At 32.5% G+C, this 16,342-nt stretch overlaps 1 protein-coding gene and 1 pseudogene across 3 annotated transcripts in view; one reads left to right on the plus strand and one right to left on the minus strand.

Annotated features, from left to right (window-relative positions):
* CSRNP3 (cysteine and serine rich nuclear protein 3) overlaps positions 1-16,342 on the plus strand; it is a 162,921-nt gene that overhangs the window by 25,717 nt on the left and 120,862 nt on the right. For all 3 annotated transcript variants that reach the window (XM_039855331.1, XM_039855332.1, XM_039855333.1), the window contains one exon: positions 5,202-5,290. In XM_039855331.1, coding sequence (XP_039711265.1) covers positions 5,278-5,290 — 13 coding nt within the window. In that variant the 5' untranslated portion in view covers positions 5,202-5,277. The remainder of the gene's footprint in view (positions 1-5,201; positions 5,291-16,342) is intronic.
* Positions 15,352-16,266, minus strand: LOC120596851 (exosome complex component RRP43-like; annotated as a pseudogene).

The raw sequence follows: 16,342 nt of genomic DNA on the forward strand, positions 1-16,342 counted from the left end.
TTTAATATAGAATTTTATCTGAGTAACAGAGAATGCCATCTTTTGGGAAGTTGCTATAAAATAGGATGGAGAAATGAGGTGACAGTGAGATGGGGAACTGATGTAAAGGAATTTTTTATAAGTTGAGAGACATTACAACATATTTGTAGATAGATGGGAATTATCCAGTGAAATGGAGAAAAAATGGCAATGCATGGAAGGAAGGATATGATTGAAGTAGAAAAGACTTAAATTTGGTGAGAGGAAATGGAATCCCAGGCTTAAGAGAAGCAGTTGATCTGAGGTGCAAGAAAGAACATTTTCTCCATTTTAACAAGATCGAAGGCTGACTATATGAGTACAGATATCAAGGATATATAGTATGTAGTGGTGAGAAGAGGAAATCGAATCATGCTTCTTCCAGTTTTCTTAGAAGTAGTATCATAAACAGATAGAGGAGATAAAAAGAAATGTTGAAGAATTGAAAAGAAGCAAAGGTGCCTCTCTTAGTGGTAACAGTTCAAACATGAATTTTTTAATAATAGAAATGTGATAAGATTGTTAGGCACTTCTGGGCACTCACTTGAAGATTTTTATCATTTTTATCAATAGTTATGCCAGTAATGCAATATCCTTCATTTTCTCTAGTTATAATCATCTATTCAGCTGCTAGGGGCAGGTTCATAGTAGGAAGGCAGCTGAACTTGACTGATTTTTTGTCACACTGATTTGAAGAAGAGAGAGAGAGGCCTTGGAGGTGAGTATACATACAAGGGAGAGACTACCATGATGAATGATAAATAGCATAAGTGGAGGAAGTGTGAAGATGAATGGAGTGAGTAAAAACTGTGTAATGTATGATCTAAACAATTGGTAGACCCTTGTTGTAAAGGTTCTCTAAGGATTCCCTATACCCTGCTGATCTTGTTTGCCCTTGCTACGGTAGAACCTGAAATAGCTTTTCAATCCCTTTTATAATCTGTCTAGACAAATTTGTACCTCTTCTTGGTTCAGCTAATGTACAATATTTTGGGGAATTATCTACTTCTTCATGTTTTTACATTTTTACCTAAATTCTCATGTAAGTTATATTATAATTCTTGCAAAGTCCAAGTAATTATAGTTACGTCATTTTTCATGCCTTTACACAGAAATCTATCTGAACAATTTAGAGAATTGTCTGCATAGTTTCAGGCACAACTGACTGATTAGAAGAACCCTATGGTGACTACCTGATATATAAATAGCCTTACTAGGATTAGTTTAATTTGTTTCAATAATTCTTGTCCACTTTACTGAAATAAGATGACTAAATGCTATTTTCATTTTAGAAACTGTTTTGGTCATATGATACTGCTTTATTATAGTCCAACACACCTTAGGAAAAAAAATGAAAATTTATTTTTTTGTTGTTTGTTAAATGAGTGGATTAAGAGCTACATATATTTTGATAACTGCAGTTCAGCATGTCTGTGAAGGTACAACATTGAAGTGGTCTTGTTACTTGCGAAATAATTCTAAATAGAATCGATATGACTGCCCGTGGGGTTTTATTCTCTTAAAAAATAGAGTAAAACTTTACATGATTTGTAGATTGATCTGTCCTGTTAGATTTCTTTGCTCTAGGCCCTTTGCTTCAGTCAGGAAACTGTCTTTCATAGTGAATGATGTCTTTGCTGGTTGTGGGCATATTAATTATGCAATACTGCATTTCGAGATGTAGTTGCAAATGCAATTAAATTATTGTACTGAACTTGTAAGTCTTATTATCACCTTAGAAACACTGAACAGCAAATTCACATTTCTTTACTGTGTTCATAGGCTAGTATGAGCCAGGCTTCCAGACATGTAGTAGTGATCAGCTTGGGGGTCTCAAATTCTATGATTCTAGGAGGAACAAGTTTATTTTTGAAACCCTAGCATTTCTAAAAAAAGATTTTTTAAAAGACAGGAACAAGATAAGAGTGTTTTAAACCAGTTATAGTTCTTTATAGCTAATCATTGAATCGTGCATTAAAAATAACACAAACTAATTTTACAGCTCAGTCTTGGCTCCCAGTGAGACGTGACCTTCAGTGACTCCAGTGAGTCTAACATGGCTATTGATTAAAACATGACTATAAGAACTTTGTGCCTCACTGACCTAACTAAGGTGCCTTTTAGAGAAAATGTTGACAAATGTGGGAGAGTATCTTGACCCTTGCCACTCCAAATGGATGCTGGGATTTATAGGATTATTTGCAGTAATGTCCGTGGGCAACCAGGAAGCCAAGGGTCCTGGAACAAGGAGAGGTGGTGTTCACTTTTCCCTCTAGCCCTAAAATATTGCAAGAATTTTTAACTTAAAATCTGGTTATCAAGGAATTTTTCAATTGAACCCCAGATGTTAGAAAAGACCAGATATAAATAGTAAGTGTTAGGTTCACATTTCTAAGTGATAATAAAAGTTATGTTTATTTTTCATTGAACACAAAATCAGAAACTAAAGCTCTTTAGATGAGCACAAAGAAAAGATGTGTGAGGACAAATGGCTTTACATTTATATTAGTATAGTTGACCTGAGTCGTCTATAAATTTTACCCTCCTTGAATATTTTTTATAGTCTCATAAATCAGTCCTGGGTGTCACTTGTCACTGTTAAGGCCATCCATGAGATTGGGATCCCACTCAAGTAGTGGTATAACAGGCTGTGTTGGGGATATGCAACTCAGATATAGGTTTGGGGGGAAATGGCAATTCCCACATATCTTGTGTAGACAGACCATCACTGATGTGCCCAGAGGGCTTGCAAAGGAAGAATAGCAGCCCCTAGATTTTCTGAAGTAGTTTATCTAGGGATTATTCCTCTGCAAAACTGTAAGGGTCTCAGAGTGAGTGTTGTTGACCTATAGATCTTAGCATTACAACTCTTTAAGTGCTCTCTTTCACATGTTTGCACACACACTTCTTCACACAGTCTCACACAGCCAATGTCCCCAAGTCACATTCACAGAATCAAGGAGCTGAATTGGAATTGGAGTGTTTTTCGGCATCAGCTACTACACATTGTACCCAGAACTGGCATCGATCCTCAAATCCCCAACACTTGGAACTTTGCATTGACTATGACTTGTTTCTTTCAGAATTCTTCCTTTGTGATGAACTTTCTCCCTGGGTTTGACTGGCCTCAGTTAGGGTCAGTCCTGTCCACCAAATATATTTTTATATCTTTGACCTTCAAACAGGTCAGAGTTTGAGTCCCTTTTTACATCACCAAGAGTCTCTTTACAGGTTAATGCAGGTATGTAAATTCAGATCACTAGATTCTCAATACTTTTGCTTCTGTAAAAAGACTACCTTAAATGCCTAAAGAGACTCTTTTATTTATTTGGTTATAAAATAAAATTATGTTTTTAATTTTAATTTTAAAACAAAAAATAGTCAAAAATCTTAACTTTTACCTTTAGATTTAGCTATATGTCACAAATATGTAGTAGTCAGTTCTCTTATTTGTAAAATAGGGATACTGAAATAGATAACAGTTTTCCCACTTTTTTTATGGCAGCAAAAACTAAAATCCTAATAATAGCAGCAAAAAATTAAAATCCTAAATGATACCTCAGAAGGTAAAAATGACATTTTAGTAATATGGAATTAATTTTCATTAACAAGAAAATTTGACAAGATTATAAATGACAGTTATAGACATATTCAATGCAGTGTCAAATTTATTTTTAGTATTTTGTTTTAATTGCAAATAGTTTTGTAAAGTTTGTATTCAGTGGACACATTATAAGCAGGTAGAGATCTATTAGCACGCTTGCTTGTTAATATTTAGTTGCTTGACTTGCAATCTCACAATGTGTATCATTGACAGAGAAGACAGAAAAAGTTATATTCTGCACTGTTCCTCAAAATCAGTACAAGTGATGCAAGTTATTGTTTCCGTGGTCTTTAGTACATTGTCACTTGAGTGTATTGTTCTCAACAGAGTTTTAAGATATTTAAAATTATACTTAAAATTGAATTTTGAATAAATCTTTGAAAAATTTCTCAAGTTCTTCTAAATAAACTTGGGTTTCCCCAGAACCAAACTGGACTCAATAACCTCTATTAACTATAATTCTAACCACAATTTGATAATACTGTGCTATTACTGCAGATATTATAGTTTGTTCTACAGTACAATTCATGTATCCATACATATCTGTGTAGATACATATAAAGATTAAAGGAAGACAGAGGCTCCTGGAAACAGAATCTTCCTGAGAAAATTTTATTTTTCTTAAAGATTTTTGATATTTTCAGCTTGCTTGAATGACATCAACGTAAGTTGCTTGCTCAAGCTATTTCTTCATTTAATGTAGTTTCTACATTAGCTATTGTTATTGTCTATGATTAGTGATAGTTAATTTCTGGCTATCGTAGAAACACAATAAGTAAACCACACTTTACAAGTGTCTCTACCTTATTTTTTAGGATTTTTTTTTTATATTTGTATATGGACATAATAACTTACCTTAACATATTATAAAGTAAAGTTCATTAATTCTTTAGAAAAAGTGATTATATATGTTTTGTTCTGGAAAAATAAAAGTGTGTATATACTACTAGATTTTTATCAATTTTTTAAATTATTGTACTGATCATTTTGTGTGATTTTAAAAACAAGATTTTTCTTAAATCATGTTTATTTTATAGAATTTTTTTAATTTTTAAAGTCTGTTATCTTAAAATCAAAATGTATAAATGTTTGTTATTTTAGAATTAAATAGTTTTTTTTTTTAAGTAAACCAAAAAATGTAATAAATATTCATTGTGATTTTCGTCAACTATTTAGCTATAATATTTTGGTTAATTTTCCTGGAGTTCTGTGTGTCTTGAAGAAACAAGTCTTCTGGAGACTAGAAAGTTACTTATATCTAGTGCAATGCTGATTAATAAGACGGAAGGAATTCAACTTCTTGTCCATAGAAACATTTGATTAAATAGCAGGAAAATAAATAAAAAGGAAAGTGTGTATGAATGATTAGAAGTTTACTACATTCTTCCAGAAAGGATATTCTTTCTGCACTAAATTATATACAGTTCAGTCATTCAGTTCTATATTTAATGCTTTATTTATATTCCAGAATAGATTTCTATTGATTGTCCTCTGTCATTATATTTGTACTTTGTAGTCAGCTTTACTCTTTGAAAATATAACCTTATATACCTTATTGAAACAAATTTTCTTTTTTAAGGAAAAAATAAGAAGATATCGACAGACTGAAAAGATGTTTTCAGAAGCATAAAGTCTTCAGGAAGATACTGGAGTTCATGAGGTCTCAAGGTTGGCAGTTCATACATTACTATTTTTATGCTATAACCATGTAACTATTCCAAATTGTTATTGCTAATATGTAATTAGATAATAAGGAAAATGTTCTTAATTAAAAAATACATTTTTAACAAAATCTCAAGATTTTAAAAAATTTATTCATACCATAAATGTATTACTTAGTTAAATTGGAGGTGGTTAAAAGAAAATCTTGTTTTATTAGAGAACTAAATTAATTTGCTTTACTTTTTAAAGTAGCACTGTTAATATAAAAATAAATACTAGGCATCCTTATAAAATGTTTTTCTGATTCGTTAAGGAATATACAGATATTTAGTAAATTTTTCATTTCTTTTGCTTCTTTGGCTACAGCATACATATATACATATATATATGTGTGTGTATATATATATATATGTATATATATATATGTGTGTGTATATATATGAATGATTAGCCAAAGTAATAATAAAATTCTTCAAATCCTATTCTTTGACCCAGAAATCCTACTTCTGAGTATTTATTCAAAGAAATCCAAAACACTAATTCGAAAAGATCTATGCACCCCTATGTTTATTGTGGCATTATTTACAACAGCCAAGATATGGGAGCAACCTCAGTGCTCATCAATAGATAATTAGATAAGGAAGATGTGGTATATATATACACACAATGGGATATTACTCGGCCATAAAAAAGAATCAAGTCATATCATTTGCAACCACATAGATGGACCTAGAAGATATTATGCTAAGTGAAATAAGTAAGACAGAGGAAGACAAATACCATATGAGTTCACTTATATGTGAAATCTAAAAATCAAAATTAACAAACAAAACAAACAAACATAGATACAGAGAATAAATTGATGATTGCCAGGCTTGGGAGGCTGGGTAAAAAAAGGCGAAGAGATTAAGAAGTACAAATTAGTAGTTAAAAATAGTCTCAGGGAAGTAAGTACAGCATAGAGAATGTAGTCAATAATATTGTAATAGCTATGTGTAGTGTCAAAGGGTACTGGACTTACTGGGGGGAATCACTCTATAAGTTATATAAATATCTAACCATTATGGTGTACACCTGAAACTAATACAATATTGAATGTCGATTGTAATTAAAAAAAATAAAACAATGGGAAAAATAAACAAAAATAATACAGATTAAAATTTAAAAAATACCGATATCTTTGTCATAGAGGAAATTACATTCCAGAAAGTGGAAACACATAAGCAATAAAAACAAAATTAATCACGTATTATGTTAGATGGTGATGCTGCTATAACAAAAAGAAAACAGGAAAGGAAAGACAGAGTGTAAGGAGGGATGAAATTTTAAAATAAACCTAACAACTTTATACTGCATAATTTACACAAAAGAAATAAATATCACTTTTTCCTACATAGTGCCAACTAAAAACAAGTGTGTTACAACACCTGCTGGTAAGTTTTCTAAATCATCATTTGTTAAGGTGAATGTTAATATATGTAAAGGAGCTTATATGTGTCTTCCTCAAATTTGCCAGAAACGACATAAATTTTTTAAATGATAAGACATTTACTACATGAAATATCGCCAATGTTTGCAATAAAGAAATATATAATTGAACGTGGATTAATCCATTCACTTACTAAAGGCGTAAAGACTGTTAACTGTTCATCTGGGTATGGGGAGCAGAAACCAATTCATTTTTAAAAATCGAATAAATATTATAAACTTAAAGTAGTTAAGGATTGCTATAACAGTACATATAGATCAGCGGTCCCCAACCTTTTTGGCACTGGGACTGGTGCTCCTATGAGAATCTAATGCCTGATGATCTGAGATGGAGCTGAGACGATGACACTAGCTCATCTCTTGTTGTGCAGCCTAGTTCCTGACAGTACTGGACCGGTACCGGTTTGTGGCCCTGGGGTTGAGAACCCCTAATATAGATGATACGTGGTGCTAGAAATCTTTATGTATATATTTTTTGTTTTATCATCAGTCTTATCATTTTAAAAGAGCCTTGGGATTGAAGACAGAAGAGAATTTAAATACTACTTCATTCACATGGTACATTAATTTTTTAAAGGACATATGTCTTCCTTTGTATATTTGACTTATTAGATTTGGAGATTAAAATTAATCAAGCTATTTGTGATCACCAACAAATGAGCTTTAAGGTTACTTTTAATGATAATCAGGTTAGAATTTTTCTATGAAACATTAGTTGTTGAGCACAGGAGTGTGGAGGTATTTATGATTCAGATAACTGTGCCCATATTTTTGCAATCCATCTAAATTATAGATGAACCTATCACATAAATTGACATTATCTTAAAAGTCATTCAGTATTGACTTTACTGAATAGAATTGAAAGGTTTAGCCAATTTGGTATGCAGAAAAAGCAGTAAAAATCAGTTCTTTTTCATCATTAATAAGTCACTGTGATAGGAATATCTAGCCATACAAATAAACAATATTTGTATTAGAAACTCTCAAAACCTATTAAATATTGCACCTCCATCAATCTTCCAAAAGGCAGATATTATAAACAATATATCATTTAAAGGGAATAAATGTCTGGTATTGGAGTATTAAAAAAGTACAAAGTAAATGTACATTGTTTAGAGGGTCTAACTTAATTAAAACAAAACGGAGAGTATTTATTACATGTTGTAAACAGAAGAAATTCAGCTCTATGAGGTCGGTCAAAAAAAGGCGACTGGTATTGTCTCTTTTGGGAAAACCAAAACCAAACAAACAAACAAACAAACAAAAGAAGAATGAGTGATTCAGGAGTTGTCTGGTGGAAAGTTATGGGGGAAAAAGAGGACTTCTCATGCCATGTCGCTGGGTCAAAAATAGATTCCTTCCGAACCAATATTAACCTTTGTTTCATTCACCTGCAAGCTTTGAAGGAAAGAACTAGAAACTCTTGTTTAAGGATAACTAAAACACAACTTTTCAAAAGCAAGTAGAAAATGACATAAGCTTTCCCTTAAATTTCCTTGCTTTCATCTTCCCTGTATTTGCTTTAGAAAAGTTAAACCCAGGAACCATTTGCACATTTGTACCACAAATCTGGTTTCTCATGGACTCTTTCTAATAATGCCTCTACTAACCTCTCACACACCACCACCCACGAATGCACATCTTCAAATCTTACATCTCCCAGCGTGCCTGTACTTTGGGTGGTTTCTCCTCCACCTTTTTTCAGTGTTTTTTTCAGATGATTTCCTACCTTTCTCATTCTTCCATCGTTCTTATAGTTTACCTAATTCAGGTTTCTCAGCCTGAACACTATTGACATTTTAATCAGATAATTCTTTGTGGGGCACATTGTAGGATGTTTAGCAGCATCTCTGGCACTAGACCTTCCCAGTTGTAAAAACAAAAAATGTCTCCAGATATTGCCCAATGACCCACTGGGACAAAATTATCACAAGATTAGAACTACAAATTAAACTCTAACCCCTACGACCTCAATAAATGTCCACTCCTTATCAACCACAAAACCTAACCACCTACATCATCTCGTTCTCAATTAAAACTCAACTGACACACTTTAAATTTCAACCTCCCTTATTAAAGTAAAATGTACTTCTCTTTGACCATCTGTATGTTTTTACTTTCCTTTTATTTGCTTATAACTGACCTTGTATCTAAAGTATGTCTTACAAAATATTAAGAGTGAATATAAAAAGTGAGAAAATTAGAGAAAAGGAAAAAATAAACACCTAAGATTAAGTGAGGAGTGATGTTAGATTACAAATGAAATTAAAGCCTTTTCCTCTCGCTTTTTAATTCCCTGAGACTTGGATCTTTTCATATTCTCCAAGTCTTGCTTGGAATTTAGCTTGGACACCATCGGCTTACCCTAAACATTTCCACAGCCTGTCCTTTCTTACACTGTATATGCAGCCTTGAATCCAAACTGTAATGAATATTTTTTCTTACACCCAGACACATGAGTGCTACAGGAGCAAATTATACAACTGCAGATGTATGGTTTTCTAATATGAGTTAGCCCCTCAGTAGCATTCACTAATCCTTTCATCTGACTGTGGTTAGCCACTATTTCAAAAGTTTATCACTCCACTTAAGACATACAATCTTTCCCCTTCGCTCTCAGTGCACCTGCTATTTTAACAAGAAAATTGAGGTCATTCTGTGGAAACTACTTTTGCATCCTTGCAATTCCCTCCAGTATCAAACTGCTACATCTGTCAACATTTTTACTTTTTTTTCCTTCAATCTTAAAGGATTAGAAGTCTTTCCTGCTATTGAAGGCAAAGCCTGTGTTTGATTTTATTGTCAATCACTGATGCTGAGGCTTTTGCCATTAGTTTTTTCCTTTTTGTCCTTTATCTTCAACTTTTTCTTCTTTGCTGACCCCTTTCCGTCAACCTATACACAGTCTTCAAACTTCTATCCAAAAAAGTAAATCAACAAACAAAAACAAACTGACCTCTCTCTTCACTAGATTTCATCGCCACTACCGTTCAATTTCTCTTTCCCAATTCATTCAAACTCTCCATAGCAGCAGTCTGTAAGCATTATCTCCAGTTTCTAAGATGCAGTAACTCCTTGGCACTGTGTGATCTGATTTCTAACCCCATTTAATGGAGCATGCTCTCTTTAAAGGCACAGATGACCTGCAGCCTTTATCTTGACTGACTCTCTCAGGGGTATTTGACACTGTTAACTTCATTTTTCTTCTCTCACTCCCTGGGCTGTTGTTACACCCTCCCTCCTGGCTTGCCTCATGCCTTGTATACCCTTTTGTAAAGGCCCTTTTCATAGACTCTTCTTTCTCTGTGTGTGTGGTTTTTTTTTTTTTTTTTTTTTTTTTGCTGGGCTATAAAAGTAACGAATAACAAACTCAGATACTGATAGGTGGCCATCGGTAACATAAGTGAGTGAAGTCAGCTAACTGAAAACATTGTAGTATCATACAGAGTGTTTTCACTACCCTAAAAATCCTGCATGCTCCACCTATTCATCCTTCATCCCCACACCCTAACCCCTGGCAGCCACTGCTCTTTTTACTGTCTCCATGATTTTGCCTTTTCCAGAATACCATATGCTTGGTATCACATAGTATGTAACCTCAGATTGGCTTCTTTTACTTCATAATATGCATTTAAGGTTCGTCCATGTCTTTTTCTGGCTTAGTAGCCCATTTCTTTTTTACTGTCAAAACATTCCATTGTCTGGATTTACCACATTTTATTTATCCACTCACCTACTAAAGAACATCTTGGTTGCATCTAAGTTTTGGCAATCATGAATAGTGCTCTTAGAAACACTCATGAGCAGATTTTTGCATGGACATAAGTTTTCAACTCAATAACAAGGAGTACAATTGCTAAGTCAAATGGTAAGAATTATGTTTAGCCAAAAAGTGCCTGTACCTTTTTACACTCTCACCAGCAATGAATGGAGTTCCTCTTGTTCCACATTCTCTCCAGCATTCGATGATGACAGCGTTGTGAATTCTGGCCATTCTAATAGGTGTGTAGTAGTATCCCATTGTTTTAATTTGCATTTTCCTAGTGACATATGATGTGGGACATTTTTTCTTATGCTTATTTTCCATCTGTATATCTTTGATGAGGTGTCTGTTCAGGTCTTTGGCCAATTTTTCAAATTTTTTTCTTTCTGTTGAGTTTTAAGAGTTCTTTGTGTATTTTGTTTTGTCTAATTTTTTATTGAGTTGTTTTCTATTCTTGAGTTCCGTAAGTTCTTTATAAATATTCTGGATGAAAATATTTGGGAGATGTGCAATTTGCAAACTTTATTTTTCCTTTCTGTGTCTTGTTTTTGTATTCTTGACTGCTTTTCACAGAGTGAGAATTTTTAACTTTGATGAAGTCATATTTATTAAATTTTTTCTTTTATGGATATTGGTTTTGGTGTTATATCTAGAAGTTCTTTGCCTAACCCAAGGTCACAAAGATTTGTCCTATTTTTCTTCTAAATGTTTTATAATTTCATGTTTTACATATAGGTATATAATCAATTTTGAGTAAATTTTGTTTTTTAAGTTATGAGAAATAAGAACAGATGCATGGTTTTCATTTCCCAAATGTGGCTACAATGCAACATTTTCATAGACTAGAAAATCTATGAAGATTTATAGAAGGGAGTATACATTTCGAAGCAAATGAAAATTCAAGGGTAGAGTATATTTCATTGACCCTAATTCTACAAGTCAGAACTTTAAAGTCCTTTAAAAATTTGTTTTACAGGGAGCGGCCCTGTATTTATATTTGCACTGAGATATCTGCCAATCAATTCCAATACTATAATCTGATAGAAGGACCAGAAGTCCAAACCAGGAAAAGAATTCCATTCAAATAGGTTTAATTATCTTATAGTAAATGACTCTCTTAATTTTAGTAAAATTATAGTTCCAGTTATCTATAACTTTAGACAAAGATGTAGGGAAAATGTAAAGAAAACTTATTTTTATGACTTGTATTAGGACAAATGGATATACAATTGAATGAATAAAATATTTACAAGCTGTTTTGGTATTGTTCTCAGGGTAAAGTTGAAAGTATATATCTAAATATAACATTGGGTGATAGAAAAAATGTTCTCTTCTAATTAATTTTTAAAAAATCTTTATGAACATGATAAATTAGAAAACCCTCTTGGATTTTTTTTTCCTTATAAAATATTATAGCTCTATGTTTTCCTGCCCTTTTGAAAAATTTTAAGCAGAGTAGATTCTAATTTAGTTGTTTCTTAGGTTTTTAACATTAAGCCGAAAATAAGCATCTAAAAAATTGTGTTACTCTTGGAAAATTTTGTCCTACTCTAAGACATACATTTCCTGAAACAATGTTATTTTTGCCTCACTCATGACTACCTATAATGGTAGAGATATTTCTCATATGGCCTTATACAATAAGAAAATATGAACCTAACAGATGGAATCTATTTCAAAATACTTAAGAATTCTTTTAATATTAAAATTATTCATCAAGATGATTTTTCAAAACAGGATAATATGATGTATTTTGCACACAAACACTTAAGGAATTGTCTTTAACAGGTCTGATTTACAGTTGTCAATATCATATAACTATTCCTTTTATGTCCAGCAGAGGTGGTAGATTTATCTTTTTGTTAAATATGGTATAAATCGAAAGTGCTGAAAAACTAGATGCAATTTTATGCTTTATTTTATCTCTAAGTATTTTATTTTTTAGGTTTTTAACAAAAGAAATATGGCATAAATAATAGTCAAAAATACAAAAGTACAATTAGAATAACAGAACTGACTCATTTCTAAACTCTCCTTCTTAATCATCATCACCCTCATCTCAGACTGACTGAGGAACTATTCTGCTTTAAACTCTGTTTTTCAACGTCCTGTAGCAATGGGAATCCCTTACTTAGTCATCTCTACTTGATAGTCTCATAAGGTTAAAGGGCATAACAAGTGCTAAAAGAGGCCAAGCCGCCTCATGCTCACATTGTGTGCTCTATGTTGAAACTTCCAGAGGTTTATTGATGCAGTGGGACTAAGAAATGAGAGTAGAGCCAATTTTCTCCATGGCCTTCACCCTTTCTCACAGACCACACGAAAACCACTGTTATCAAAAGGAAACTAGAATTTTCCTCTTCTGGTTTCTGTCAAGCTAAAATAATGGAATTTCTTTTTTCTTCTCAAGGAAGTTTAACTAGGTTCAGTATAAATCTTAGCAGAATATTGCTTATAATCAGAACAAGCAGTGTATTTCCTTTTCTTCTTCCTCTAATACCGATATGTGAATAATAGTATTTAAATAATCTTATATTTAAAGTTGAAGGCATTACACCAACTTGACAAGAATTAGAAAATTGTGTTTATAAATGGGCAACATATAAGACAATATTTATTGTTTTCAACATACCTATTATGGAAGATTTGTGCTCATAAAAACAATACACCGTACAATGAATCCTAAATCTACACAAGAATGATTCTTCTTATAACTGTAAAATTTGAGACAAATGTAAAGAAAGAAAATAAGATAATAATAAGATGTATGTAGTAAAGTTATCTCATCAAAGATTGTACTGCTTTCTCTAGTAAAGGAACATCTGTGCTTTAAAATTAAAGCATCAAAACTAGATGTATTCCATTTAGAAAAGGGCTAAAAACTGCCTACCTAAAAACTGAAGATATATTTTATTTGGCCATCATTTTTTTTTTTTAAACTAAATTTGCTGAATTTCCAATATCCACTTTCTTACTCTGTGCTATTTCACATATTTTGTTATCTGTCTCTGAAGTAATCTGTGTTTGTTACCCAGGTTTACAAAATTGTTACTGAGTGATTTTAAAAACATTGACAAGTGTGTAAGACAAATTTTCTTATATACTATTGGTAGGCATGTAAATTCTTTATGATGCTTTTGCATGTAATATTTGACAATATTTGTTAAAATATTAATTTTACCTCTCTGAAGTTATTTGACAGAAACAATCATATACTTGCATAAAGGATGTTCATGGATAAATCAATGAAGGGTAAAAATTCAGAAACCTTCTAAATACTAGCCAGTAGTTATTAGTTTAATAAATCATAGTAAATCCATATAACGGAATATCATATTGCTCTTTAATAAAAGAACGAGATAGTCTAATATACACTGACATGGAAAGACATCAAATAAACAAATGAAAAAAGTAGCAAAATATTTTTATATTTCTCTAAATAATTATCTCATATTATTCAACTTATAGTACACTAGTATATTGCTAATGTATACCAAACTGGTAATGGTGGCTATCCTTGACAGGATGGGATTATGGTGAGCTTGTATTCTAAATCTGTATTCCTGTAACATTTAAAGTGTGAGAGCAAACATATAAGACACATACTAAGAAACTAAACTATGGACACCCAAAACTCAGAAACTTTCTATAAAAAGTTATTAGATAACATACATTTTCCTATATTTCTACCTGGGGCATAGTTTGGCTATTGATACAGTAAGAATAATGGTTATATAATATGATTCAAATTATAAATACTCATTGGATTATGTTTAAAAGCTTTATGTAACTTTTTGTTGCTTTACTTAAATGAATAAAATGCATTTTTAGAGATACACATAAAATTGTTAAAATCTAACTTATCTTAGGGAAAAAAACACTTAAATATTTAGGAACATATTTTTTACAGACATAAGAAGAGAAACATGTTTGGAGCTTCATGAAAAGTTTTATGCTGGGGACAAGGTCTATTTTAAATGCTTTACGTATCTCTTCTTCTTACACATTTTAAAATTCTGTAATAATCCATTTTGAAAGGTTAAAAAAAAGTGTATTCCTCCTGCTGTTGAGAAGAAAAAATTGTCATCTCTGCCTTATTAATGAACCAGACAGTGGATTGCAAAATAAACTTGGCAAAATTTAGATGCCCTGTCCTTGTAGACCATTTGGTCTACAAATGGACCGATGATATAGAGGATGGTCTTCTTGTCGTCAAGGATAGAATCAGAATGAGGCAAACTTGCATGCGAGAGAAGGAATTTGTGTGCTAGCCTTGGAAAATTTTATGCCTGACCTGATCACAATGACAGGTTTATTGCCATGATGAGAGAGAATTAAAACCTTACTGACCTAGAGAGGAACTTGAAAATGAAGAGGGGATCACAGTCTGGAAAATGAGATCATGGCTTGGACTATTGTCATCATTATCAATAGCAAACATATACTGAGAACCACCAGATGAAGGGCATTGAATTAAGTGTGGTGAGGCTGATGTTATAAAACCCACATGAGAAGCTGACAGAATGATATATATTTACCCAGTTGATTTAATGGTATATTTAGTCATTCTAGACATCACCAGATTTGATAACACTTGAAATTTACTGTCATGAAACTATGACTCCTTGGGAAAAGGCACACAAAAGTTTGCATGTTAAATCAGAGGTTCACTCATCCATAAATTCCTGGTTTTACTTTAAACTGATTTTCTCAGGTTAACATTGGAGATGGAAAAGACAATCTGGTTTTAAACTCCAGGGTATATGCACATTTGTGTGCCAATTACATGCTTCCAAAATTTATTTTAATTAAATTTTCATTGATGAATGTGGTTTGATATTTATTTAGTATAAAATGTCTGTGCACAGTTTAACAGTTTTTACAAATCTGTTTAAAATGTAGTGGTTGTTTATTTGGAATTCATACTCTTAATTATTTCATCCATCAATTTTTTTACTTCTTTGTGTCTTGAAACTGCTCAACTCATGCAGTTCTGAAGTTTAACTCCAGTAAGCCCTCTTCCATCTGGTTGTCTTGCGAAGACAATGTAGCTTGCCTTCCTCATCCATTACCACTGTTAGAGTTCCAGTTGCTAGGTGTTCCTTCTCTCCAGTAGGGTCAACTCTGAGCAGAGTGTCATCAAACACCTCAAAGGAAGTTACAACTGGATGAGTTCTAAGGTTCAAATAACTTTTTTTTCTTTAAATTAACTTCTGCTAAATCAATTTCTTCATTTATAGTAATTTCAGACAACTGTACTTTTTTAAAGCACCTAACAAAGCAAATGTACAAGCATCCAAAATATTTACATCATAGTCAGAGGCAAATAAGATCACAGTATAGAACCCAAGCAGGCTTTCCTGAAGAAATGCGTAAGTCCTCTTGTTTGAATTACCTGTGAATTTTCATTGACATCAACAATGAACTGACCAGCTACTCGAGCCTCTTCTCTAGGAGGTGCAGACCAAAATCTCGATGAACACAGAGGTGGTAGGAACCACAACGTATAATTTATCAGGGCATGTGTTGGTGCTGCAAATCCACTTTAATTCCACAAATTACCGTAGTATTTCTTAGGTTGACCAAAGTAGAACCATCTGCAGTACTTGTTAGACTTATGTTGACAGTTGTGGTTCTGAATTCAACAAGTTCTCTTCCATCAAGATGGCAGTTCTTTTTCAAAAATGTCCTGTAATACTCCAGAGATTCCAGTTTTGAACCCGGCTGCCATCTTTTCGCCTGACTCATTTTAATTAAATCTTAATCAAATATGTCAACAACCTTTCTGAGCATTTGTCAATTTAAAT

This window comes from Pteropus medius, unplaced genomic scaffold (genome assembly GCF_902729225.1).
Source record: "Pteropus medius unplaced genomic scaffold, Ma_sr-lr_union100, whole genome shotgun sequence".
NCBI lineage: Eukaryota > Metazoa > Chordata > Mammalia > Chiroptera > Pteropodidae > Pteropus > Pteropus medius.